At 33.5% G+C, this 12,938-nt stretch overlaps 1 protein-coding gene across 1 annotated transcript; it reads right to left on the reverse strand.

The window, feature by feature from the left end:
* Positions 1–3,237: 3,237 nt before the first annotated feature.
* On the reverse strand, positions 3,238–11,339 carry HOS1 (ubiquitin-protein ligase). Its single transcript, XM_085712894.1, has 10 exons — positions 11,090–11,339; positions 8,775–9,165; positions 8,348–8,482; positions 8,070–8,245; positions 7,048–7,449; positions 6,779–6,937; positions 5,734–6,231; positions 4,825–4,962; positions 3,912–4,624; positions 3,238–3,784 (listed from the first exon to the last, which is right to left on the reverse strand). Exons 1-10 carry the CDS (start codon positions 11,189–11,191, stop codon positions 3,616–3,618), a joined length of 2,883 nt encoding a protein of 960 aa, XP_085569020.1. The 5' UTR covers positions 11,192–11,339; the 3' UTR covers positions 3,238–3,615.
* Between the last annotated feature and the right edge of the window lie 1,599 nt (positions 11,340–12,938).

A 12,938-nucleotide genomic window follows, 5' to 3' on the forward strand; every position in this document is an offset into this window, starting at 1 on the left:
TCTTGTGGCTTTGAGGGCACAAATAAAGCAAAAATCGTTTCATTTGGTTTTTTGTGGGTCTTTTAAATTTTACACATGCAAGTAATCATGAGTTTTCGCATCCAGAAAATTCATTTGAAAGGAAAGAATCTTTCGCCCTTATGTGTTCAATAGGGCTAGTTGTCTGAGATTATTCATTGTTACATGGTTATTGAAACTTTGTGTCGATAACATGGTAAATAGTAAATGATGAATAAAAAAATATAAAAAAAAACATGAGAAATCGTGTCTATAACTTGGTAAATAGATCTTTTAACAAAAACTTGGTAAATAGTAGTAAATAATAAATGAAAAAAAAATATAAAAAAAAAACATGAGAAAGTTAAAAAAAGAAAAATAAAACTTGGTTGTGGGATGTTTTAAGAGAAAATATTTCGCGGAATAAATCAATATTTATCTGCAGTTATTTTGTTTATATTTTTCAAAAAAATCAAGCATGAAATTTATACATGCGTCATGAAATTCTAATAAAGGTCGGGTCAAATGTTTAGGGGGCTTAACTACTGAATTACTCCTACTAGTTTTAACGGAGACTTTTTGATCAGATTGATCACTATTAGAGATACATGGATCTTTTAAAAGGACCAAGATTCGAAAAATAAAAATAAATTCGAAAAATAAAAATAATAGTAAATGATATATACCAACGTTATTTGATTTTACTTAAATAATTGAAATCAAGTGGTTAATAAACGTCACTTAAGAGCGAATTTTTTGAAAGTTTCAAAACTCGATTTGTGACCGGAACAATCTTTGACCATATTTATTTACCTCTAGTCGAACACCGAAAATCATATGGTTAAAAAAATCTCAATCGTCAACAAAATATCGATTGTTAATATTCTACAGACAACAAATAAATATATTTGTCAAAATTTTCTCCAATATTAGTTATATTAAGCCCTTTTGAGAAATAAACTTTTGGTAATATTTTTTACATATACATTTGTTATCACAATATTAGTGTTTTAGAAATCGATTCAGACGATTCAATTGTTGAACTTTGAATATGTTTTTATTACGGTCCAAATATTTTTGTGGTTCAATCAAGCATTTGCCCTGGTTTCAGTAGTTTAAGGTGAGTTAAATTTAACTATAACTCAGATTTCATTGATACAATGTTCGATTCATTTTTTTAGAACATTGTTTAATAGAGTAAATTTATTTATCTTAAGCACGAAGGATTGTCTATTAATGGATTAGATCTAGTAGAATGAACTAGACTCCCACAATGATGGGAACAAAATTTGAATCTTAATTAAATGAGGTATCCATGTTTAATGTACGCATCTTGAATACTACTATAACTTCCTCCAACGGATGAAACTTATGGGATACCAAAAAACAAAACATATGATTTAAATTGGATGTCGCAAAAAGCATTTAAAAATTTGAACAAACTAAATCGAATTTTTTTAGTATTATTGCTTTTAAAAACAAACGAATCCAAACCATTACACCTTTTACTATTGATAAATGTATCTTTCCTGCAATGTGAAAGGGATAGAAGCCGGAAAAATTTAGAAACAGAAAAATATAAGAGAAAAGAAAAGGACAGTTTATTTATAAAATAGATTAAAAAAATGTTGGAATTCCCTCAATATCTCTCTTAATCTTTTTGGTGTAAATTAAATATCCTCTACAACAATTGGAAAGACTAATCCCTATAACTATGACAACAAATAAACGACAAAGCTCTCTTAAGAATACCACCATCGTTTTCTAAGTAGTTAATTAGACTCAAGATCTCTAGTTAAAGGCTCTGTTTGGTAAAAATAGCGGATAGCTGATAGCTTTTAGCTGATAAGCTAGCTGATAGCTTTTAGCTGATAGCTGATAGCTGATAAGCTAATTAGAGTGTTTGGTAAAATTAGCGGTTCAACTAGCTGATAAATGTAAAATGACATAAAAAGACATTTTAATTCATAAAAACTTTATATCAATTAATGTTTTAAATATTTAATAAGTAAATTTTTAATTGAAGATATATTTTATATATTATTAAATTAATTTTTCAGTAAAGTTTTTTTTTTAGTTTATTTCATTTCATTCCTAAAAAAAAATCATTTCATTTCAGTTTTTTATTTTTATACGTATAAAAAATAAATTATGCAGTTTACCTAAAGTAGATGAACATTCTTTCATAAATGACAAAAAATATATATTTTTCATAAGTCATACTAATGTAAGCAACTAAATGACATAAAAAATGACATAAAAAATATATATTTTTCATAAGCCATACTAATGTAAGCAACTAGATTTGTACCCAGAAAAAAAAAAAAAAAACGGAAGCAACCACATACATTCATATAAAATTCAGTTATAAGGAACATAAATGCAATTATTTGTGAAGAAAAAAATGTAACGATTGCTTAATGAAATTAAATAAATCATACGGGACTCAGTGAAGGTGTGTGGTCATAAATAAATCATAAAGGGTATATGTGGGTTTTAATAAAAATAATAAGGGTAAAACTGGAATTAAAAGTGAGACGCTATAAGCTATAAGCTCAAACGCTACTTGGAATAGCTTCTGAAAAATAGCTTATAAGCTCGTTGAAATTCGTGAAATAAGCTATAAGCTCATTGTAAAAAAAGTTACCAAACAGAGCTTATTTTGTCAAATGAGCTTATAAGCTATAAGCTATAAGCTCTTTTGGTGGCCTTACCAAACAGACCCAAAATGAAAAAATCATTCAAATAAGCAAGTATTACTCCTCATTCAAATAGTCTCGAGTCTCTCTTACATATTTATTTATTATTATATTTTACTTTTTTAATCATCACCTATCTCCATATTGAGAGATAGGTAGAGAGGATTGAGAGAGATTGAAGGAGCTCTTTTTTAACGGGAAAGAGAATTTATTTAAAAGATTTACATCTTCCATCATACTATGTTTTTTCATCTGTATATACTAGAGTCGAATCTTAGAACAAACAATTATAGGTCTCAAGCATCTTATGTCACACCATGTCACCTCTATCATGAAGTTTGATTTAAGTTTAGGTCTAGCTTCAAAGTATCTCAATCATCAATAGAAAGTAAGATGGTTTATACTCGACGAAACAACTATATATTTGTCGAAAATATATTTAAGTTTAGGTCTCGCTTGAGAACGTGATAATTCAGGATCATCATCATCATAATATAAAGCTGGCTACCTTAAATCTCAGCTCCAAGAAGTGCAAACAAAATTACCAAGCTTGGAAAAGCCGGCTTGAGAATTCAACCTTCCACGCCTTCACTATAGAGAATATTAATACATCAACACATTCCCTACTACAGCATTATATTTCCTCAAAACATAATCAATTTTAAACAGTCTTTCTCCAAGAGAAAAAAATATAACAACTCGGATAAACGCCAAAGGAAAAGGGCATAAAATTTGCACCTTTTACTAAATATTTCCTTCGTTGAATATTAGTCGTAATACCGAGACCAGTGTAAATGTGCAAGTAAAAGCTTGAAGTTTCATAAAAGCACAGCTCTCGTCCAAAAAAAACTGTTGCATGTGCACCTTCCTGATTCTTCTCATGAAACTCCCAGATCCTATTACCAAAAAAGATGTGTTTTCATCTCTTGGCAACTCTGCTTCGTCTAATTGTTCTGGATGGAGTTGCATAATGAGCTATATCCATCGCTTTTTCTTGACCTTCTGCTTCCTCATCACTAGTTTCATCGGATCTCCATCTTGGTCCACCATTGATGTTTACTTCAGTATTTAATTTCTTCTTCGTATGGCTAAAGACATAAAGTACAAAGAAGAATTCAGTCTACACAATATTAAACCAATTTTGTATATAACAGCTAATATCCAACAAAAGAAAAGAAAAGGTTAAAAAAATAAAGGGGGTAACTAGATTCTTACCTCAGAGAAACATCCATTGGATCATTAGTAGACCCTAAATTCCAACTATTATCATCTTTATGTGATTGTAGATTCCTACTATACATATTTGGGATGTTGTTTGCAAATTCTTTAGGAGAGCTGAGCGTGGATCTTGCAACAGGGTTAGCTGTAGCTTTCCAGGAGAACATGGGACTGCTAGTTTGATCGTGACCAAAAAGCAGGTTCCGTTCAAGTCCAGGCAATACTTTGTCTGGCACATTTTCCTGGGAATTGCTTGGTGATCTGCTAAATCCCTTCGGACGTGAACCATTCGTGAGACGGATCCTATGATTCCTTGGAGTTGGAGTGTTGTCATATCTAAGAATTTTGGCAATTTTACCTTGATGACTTGAAACCCTCTCATTATTGGTAAACAACCCCTCATGAGGATGTGATGGGGAAATGAAACTACCAAGCTCAGAACCAGTAGTGGGGAAAGGTGTGCCGATTTTAGCCGAAGTCCCTAAAGTTGATGAACCCAACAATGCGGTTGTATGATCTTTATGCAGCATGAGGGAAGGATTAGCAGATGAAGGAATCAATAAACTGGTTGACGTTGAATCTTGAACCTGATGAACATCAGATTTATCAGGAATTTCAGCTACCCCTTGAGAAGTAGCAGCACTCTCATTCAAGTTTCCGCTTCTCAGTTGTTCCTGCTCAACTTCTGGCAACAACTCCAAGCTTCTTTTCTGTTTCATTCAAATGTAAAATCATTTCGCAAGCTTAATGTAACAATGACAGTTTTATGAGCATGTCAATTATTTATAGAACGAGCACAATATATGCCGTGACTGCAAACCAGAAAATAAAGAACTAATGCCTGTTGTGGTTCAAGGATAAGTCTGGCAGAAAATATTTGCTTCAAAAAACTATATTTTAAATAACTTACAACCAAATTGGATCTCCATTGAATAGCTGTTTCTAATCTTGGTAAAAATTCTTGACTGATAGAACCTTTTGAAATGAAGTCTTGCTCCATCTTTTCGAGTTTAATATGAACTTGATATGCTTCAGAGTATCTGTAGCGCTGAAACCAGGTAAATCATAAATGTATAAGCCACAAATTTTCTATTGTCAAAATTAAATATTATTGTTAGAAAGTTATGCTAAATTAACTTGACATTTAAGAAGCAAAACAAAGTTTGAGCTTATTTATGGCAAGAATTATAAGCTAATGAAAGTTAGGTATATAAAGACCACATCAATACCAAGGCTAACAGCATATGATCCATTGATCAGGTTTTAAAAGCTAAATATGAGATCTATGCAGGAACGAAGTAAAGAACAGGCTCTCAATCATATTCACAACTGATATGGAGGAACTGGCCATAAACAAAATATTATAGAAGAGGGTCACATCAAGAAAATTCAGGAAGCAGGTTGCATTTTAAGCCTATACAAGATATGGGTTCAGTGAAGAAACTCCAGACAATTCCAGGAGGTAAAGGCAATTACTCATCCAATAGTGGATCTGGCAGGATAAACCAGAGGGAACTATACTTGCTCTGGGGTGGGATATAGGTAATGGGCAAGCAAGGACTTAATGATAGTAGATGCTGAAGAAATATGAATAAGAAATTGTTACTAAGGATATGAAAACCCAAATAGGTGTATAATAGTGACATGCATGATATGGACCAATTAAACATGGGGAAGTGAGCAAAGTTACATTTACAAAATGCAAAAATTACAACTGCAAAGACCACCCCAAGCAAAGCAACAAGATCGATGGACTGACAAGATCAATAAATTAGTAGCATCGATGTTGTTAGTGGAACCAGCTATTGAAGTTGATTACCTGAATATAAAACACAACGAGCAGATTTCCAGTTGTCCTTAGGGGGTCTTCAATGGCATAATCCAAAAGACACTTGTGTATATATTTTTCTTCATCAGAATTCCACGGCAGTTCTAGCATTCGATCCACCAAGTTTCTTCGAATACAGAGGCAACAAATCTCTGTTACCAGGACCTCCACCCACTCAACCCCAGTACTATTTTGGCCTTTTTGATTCTCTTTTGTATCGCCAGACAATCCTTTATTGAAAGTCTTTTCTTTTGCTTTGGTGCAGAGAACTCTCTGATGCATAAATGCCTCAGTCAGAAGCCCACACTCAATCCTTACCCTCACTGCAGTGACAGCATCCCTAAGTGAATTCATCTGTAGCCCACCATCACGTCCAGACCATCTCAAAACCATGAGAGCTGTATCAGGACTACCCCTTTCTAACAGTACTTCAGCAATTTTAGGATGGGAAGTTGGGCCAGATATTTCAGGAAGAAGGCGACATGCTTCCTAACAGAATAATAAATCACATTACTACTCTAAAAGGAAATAAACATGTCCACAATACATTAATGTTACGATATGCGACAAATTGTTACACAAACACAACTATTCCGAGATCAGATTTTTAGCTTCTTTTTAACTTTGGGAAGGGAGGATTATATTTTCTAGATGCTATTATTTATTGCCATTGGTACACTTGACAAACAATCAGGATCTTTTACATTGAGAAAAAACAATAGCACCTTCCCTTTCATCACAAGGGAGAAGAATAATAGTAAACAAGCATGTAGTGTACAACTCAAGCAGTCAAGCTCCGTTACATTCTCACCATCTCGTGCTTTATATAAGGATCAAATATAAAATTCCAATATATAATAGATATACATACTGCTAGAGTCCCTAGATGAATATAATCCTTATCATCAATGATAGTTTAAAAAAAAAAAAAAAAAAAATCAGTAAAGCAACCTTGATATAAATAGATTTATCATTTTTTTTCACTAATGTAAACAAGCATTGAAACTCATCAAGCATAATATTATGCCAAACTTACCTGTAACGCTTCATCTGTGTGATCATCAAGAAGGTAAAAAGTTAGAGACTCAAGTAATGAGTGCCTGCTAATACTAAATGTAGCTGCAAAGTCCTCTAGTATGTCTCTCCATTCTTCATCAGGAATAGTCCAGTGGCGATCGTACAAATAATACAGAAACTACGGAAGTTAAGGAAAGAAAGAAGTATAGCCCAAAATAATAATCATTACCAACAGGAACATCAAGAGTTCCAAACCCACAATAAAATGTAAGGGTAGTAAAAGGATACAATTGCTTGTTTTGCAATCACCTCATCAGAACTTCCGTGCAAAAAGAGTAAGTCAGCAGCTACTCGAAGATTTTTGAAGGGATAGTAACTCAGCACCTGATCAGTATTGGACCTGAAAATTGATGCATCCTCTTTCTGCAAGGCTGCAACTTCTAATCCATCTCCAATCTCAAGCATCATCACCTCATCCAAATCAAGATTATTCAATGCATCTTCAATAAATAGAGATCCATCATGCCCCTTTGACTCCATGGATTCATTTATTGCATCAGGCCAAGCACGTCTAATTGCTTCTGACTTCCGTTTGCGGATAACTGAAGCCCATGATGAACTATTGGAAAAGCGAGATCTCACATTCTCCAAAAATTTATGTCTAGTACACCAAATAATAATCTCCATATGCTGGGTACAACAATTAAATAAATTAATCACCAGAATGAGGATTGCAACGAGCTACTTTATACTTATAAGAACTTCATATCTCTGAGACAGAAAGACATAGAAGGCGTGAAAACTGATTATTATATTTCAGAGATAAAATATGTACAACCACTAATGTGTTTATATCGGCTATTCTAACCTAATGGGCCTGACTAATGACTAATGGGCCAATTACAAATTACTAATAATAATAATAGTAGTAAAACTTCACTATTTACAACAGAAGGTAACCAGAATATGGTATACTAACAATATCAATGAAAGGTAAGGATAAATATCTACTTCCACTAAATGCCTTTAACACACAACACATAACATCACTATTATTTTCTAAAAAAAAGGTCATGACATCGACACTTTTCAAGATTAAAAACATAGCATCATGTAAACTTCAAACACAACATAAAGGAAATAGCTAGCTAGAAATACCATACAAATGAGATATATCTACACATTTATCAACATGATTTTACAGCACATGATCCGAGCAAGAAACATGACAAATCAAATATCAATGCAAATTCAAGAATTATAGAAAATATAGGATTCTACATTGAGCACAAAGTCTTGCAAAACTAAACCTGCTTCGTCTTTAATATGCTCTCTTGAAGATGGTGGAGATCATGAAGTTGTGCTGAAAGAGTACCCTTAAAAGATGACTCCAAGATGTCTAGCACATTTGATATGCCCTTCAAGTATAATGAAAATTTTAGAAGTAAACTTAATCTATCATTCATTCCTGATATGTCAAGTTTATCTAGTAAAATCAGTTAGGGAGACAAATATTAATGAGTTCGAAAAATAGGTCATACTGCTAATTAGCTTTAGATACCAACAACTAAAAAAGGTTAAAGGATACAAATTCCCTGTAGTTCAGTCATGATGTCTTTAAATGTCCTCTTGCACCAATCCTTCACTACCACTTCATCCAACAAAAATGCTATGATAGGATCACTGGAAACAGCGGTTTCATCCATACATACATCTGTAATATCTGTAAAATTTCTGGTCAAGAAAATGTAAAGTAGAGATAATAGGCGACAGTACAAGACAACAGAACCAATACAAAACATGGGGAACAGAGAATAAAAACAAACTGAGTTACTCTCGGTCTCAGACAATAACAATAATACGAACACAAAATTTTCTAACATAACTTCCCTTACCAATGAATGGGTATTATATTTTAAAAAATTATGCTAAAAAATTAGTGACACACCTTACCAATGAATAGCTATTATATTTTAAAAAATTATGCTAAAAAATTAGTGACACAGAAAGGATACAGTGGCAAATTAAGGAAACCAGGTTATTCTCAAGTGCGACATCAAATAAAGAATAAAGGCGTTGAACGTCAGCAGTTAATTGTTTCTCCCCATCTTCTATTTCTTGAAATCTCTCATCACACCTTTTGGAAATAAGGCCAGCTTCCATACACTCATAATAAAGTCGGTGACGCAGTTTAGTACCACTCTTTGGAATTGGGTTTCTACATATTGGACAGATGTCACACCGTTGACTACATTCTTCACATAATGAGGCATGCCCACATGAATTCAACACATGGTGGACATAGCGACCACAGCTTCTCAAATCTCTAGTGGCACGGCAGCGCTCGACTTTAGCTTCTTTGCACAGTTCAATGAGATCAATGGAAGCCAAGTGCTCCAATGTTTCCTGAAACAAAACGTCAAAGGTCATTTTTTCCCTTTTCTTAAACAGTAATTATTTATTTGAAAAATATGAAATGCTAACCTCTATTCACAGCAAAATACAGTTTTTTTTTCTTGAGCTAAATAGGCATAATAAGAATTTGAACTAAAATTCCATTTACAACCAAATGAAGGATTTGACATGGGAAACAACGATGCATTGTCCATAAAATAAATATTAGTATGAACTATGTTGTCAATAGCACACTATAGCATAGCAACATAGCGGACTGCAGCAGCCAGTGACCACTACTGGAAGTATACAGCAGAGCGATCTGCTGTAGCAGCAGTAGCACCCGCAACAGCAGCCAAAATTGCAAATCATCACAAATGTATTGGCCCCTAAATGCTTCAGAAAATAAAAACTTGTTTTACTAGCCATTTTTTATATTTTGAAAACTAACGTTAAGTGACTTTAAGCATTAGAAGATTAAAATTGTTTGTTTTCTTCAGTTTTTTTGGTATTAACTTATATAACTTGCTTAAGACCTGTGGCATTTAATTGTTATTTCATTTATTGATTTCGAGTATTATTTTGATGGTTTGGCATCTATATATCTAGCATTAGTTTGTTAAACATGCATGGATAAATTCAGAATAGCAGTCATCCATCCCACTATAGCTTTTTTGAGGTCAGTTGCTACGCACTGCTATCCTTGCTTGATAACTATGATTATCAATAGGTTTCACAAATGACATGTGCTCAGTTTCAATGGTCAATTTATAGCTCGTTACCCCGACCAAAAAAATTCCCATCCCACAAAACCGTGAGATAACCCAGACGTGTTAATTACTAAGAAGCATGAGATTTGTAAAATTAGGAATATGTTAATTAATAAAGAACAAGAATTCAATTTCTAAGTAGGTTTACAGTACACGTTGGCACAAGAACTCCTCACAGTCCTCTAAAACAAACATCACTCCACGGATCTTCATTTGCAATATAAACTACACGGTTCAAAAACCCCACCAGGGTGTAGCTCATTTGAGTAGTGTTAGAATCAGAATGAAGGCATTCAGATAGAGCTGTTTACATATTAAAAAAAAAATTATTTCCTATACATTGCAGCCCCCCCAAAAAGAAAAATGGGAACAAAAAACAAAAGTACTAGTATACTTTAACATTAATACAACAACAACAATCAAGCCTAATCCCACTAAGTGAATTGGGCTACATGGATCGAACGACGTCATAATGTTTTATCATATACTATATTCCTATCAAACTCATTAATCTTTGTATCTTTCTTAACAATTTCTCTCAAAGTTTTTCTAAGCCCTCCTCTGTCACTAGTGAGTTGATTACCCTCCAACTGACCTACTCTCCATAGTCCTTACTACAGAATCCACAGGTCTCCTCTCTACATATCCAAACCACGTAAGACTAGTTTCCACCATCTTTTCTACTTTACGTGTTACCCCGACTCTCTCTAACTCTAATGTTCCCATTTTTAATCCTATCTCGTCTAGTCTTACCACACATGCAACACAACATATTCATATCTGCTAAGCTTAATTTATATTTTCGTGTTGGTTTTTTACAGACCAACACTCTGTCTCATACAACATTGTTGGTCTTATAGCTGAGAGTTAAAACTCTACCGTTAATTGTCGTAATTCCAAGTAAATAATAAAAAATTGTGAAGCTAATCAAACTTGAATGCTCAATACACAGATTGGAGCTCAGCAAACTAATACAACAAACATAATCAGAAAATTATCATCATTCAAAATAACTGAAATACTAACATAACATTTATAGGTTAAAACTAATTGTACAAAATTTCTAACCAAACAGTGCGTTATTGAATTGGAAGCTAGGGTTTACAAACTAGCTCAACGACAAAAAAAAAACGCAGCAATTGAAATTAAGACTGAACTATAATTACCTGAACTAATCGACTGCTGTAGTTAGGTTGCAGCGTTGATGAACAAGATCTAGCAACGGCGGCGCCAGCGACGGTGGTGCCTCCGTTGAGCTTCCTATCCATTATTATTCAGAAAAGCAGTGAACTCCGTGAGATTTTCAAGAACACGGAGATGCTCGGAGATTGGGGAATGGTGGTGGTTACAGTTCACCGGAGGAACGCCGTCGATGCTCGGTGAGAATAATGGGAAGCTTTCGGAGAGGGAAACCTTACACAGATTGGAGTAGAAGGGTTTTTGAAACACTTGTTTTTTTTTTCGTTTCAACGGCTGAACGGTAATGGATCTTGGACCCGAATTTCTTATATTTCCTACTTCTATAACATGCAAAAAATTTGACTATTACTTTTTACACACTATTATCTTCTAACGTGCCCTGTTTTTTTACAAAAAAAATGTCGATGTGGTTTCAGATTGTATAATCCGGACATATTTTGATGTGTTCGGATTATATAATCCGAATAATGCTTATGTATACATAAACAGCGATTAAAATCTCTCTCATTTTAGTAGTTGCGAATTTCGCTTTTAAAAACAACAAAAAAACAAAGTTAAAAAATTATGATAAATCATGTCAAATAAAAATACCACCAAAAAAGTCTAAGAATCAAATAAAACTAAGCCAATTTTTTTTGGATTTTTCTGAGAATATGAAAAATTAAAACAAAATGAAAAATGGGTCTAAACGACGAAATTTTGGATTTCGATAGGCGGAGTCTCGGACAAAGTCCCTTCTACGGAAGTCTTGATCCTTGATTTTTTTTTCTTCTGATTTTCTAGAACAGTTTTGGAGCATTCTGATCAAGTAGCCCGAAAATCATATTTTCGACCGAGAACAACTAACAATGACCTAAAATAAAATGATGGAAGTTATGAAGATTAATATGGTCCTTAAACTCACTATTCATGTTACAAACAAACCCGTATTTTGTGCTGATACAGTTCGGATTATATAATCTGAACTCTTTTTACCTTCAACAAGGGTGCTTAGGGGTGTTCGCTTTCTATAAACCGAAAAAATCATGGAACGCCCCCTATTTTTTAGTTCGGATTGTAAAATCATAATTGCTAAAAAAACGCATTTTTCCACCCCAAAACAAAGGGAAAACTCAATTCGGATTAAAAAATCCAAAAATCACATGGACATTTTCTTAAAAAAATAGGACATGCGAGAAATGAGTAGGGTGGAAAAAGTAATAGTCCAAATTTTTTGCCATATACTCCTACGTATGTACCTTCACTCACCCCTACAAATTCTAAAAAATTCCAATTTTATTCTTTTGCCATTTTACTTTTTACTCTTTAATTTTTCATCCACCCTTTTAACAATTTGAATGCTTTCATGGGTTTACCGTCATATGACATTAGGGGTGGAAATAGGCTAGGCCGGGCCGGGCTTTGTAAGGCCTAAGTCTGGCCTACTTCAAAAATTATAGGCCTGAGTCTGGCCTATTACCCGTCATAGGCTCATTTTTGAGGTCTGACCTGGCCTATTTAAAGGTCCGATGAAGCCTGAAAGCCTATTTAAAAGCCTATTTTACATTAAAGCCTAGCAACACATGTAAGTCTACTACTAAATATGTCAAAATTTACGAAGGCCTAAAGCACATGAATATATCTGCAACTAAATAATGAAATCTTATGAAGGTCTAATCATAGCAATATATGTGCTACTAAATAACTAATCATATGAAGGCTTGAGTTTATGAGAAAAAAACTTCAACGGTATAAATAATGGAAGATATATTATACATAAAAAGATTAATAGGCCAGCTCGACAGGGTTAATAGGCTTTTTTGTATGCCTTAGCCT

Source organism: Medicago sativa, chromosome 5 (genome assembly GCF_051527215.1).
Source record: "Medicago sativa cultivar Bolivia chromosome 5, Bolivia_mono, whole genome shotgun sequence".
NCBI classification, from domain to species: domain Eukaryota; kingdom Viridiplantae; phylum Streptophyta; class Magnoliopsida; order Fabales; family Fabaceae; genus Medicago; species Medicago sativa.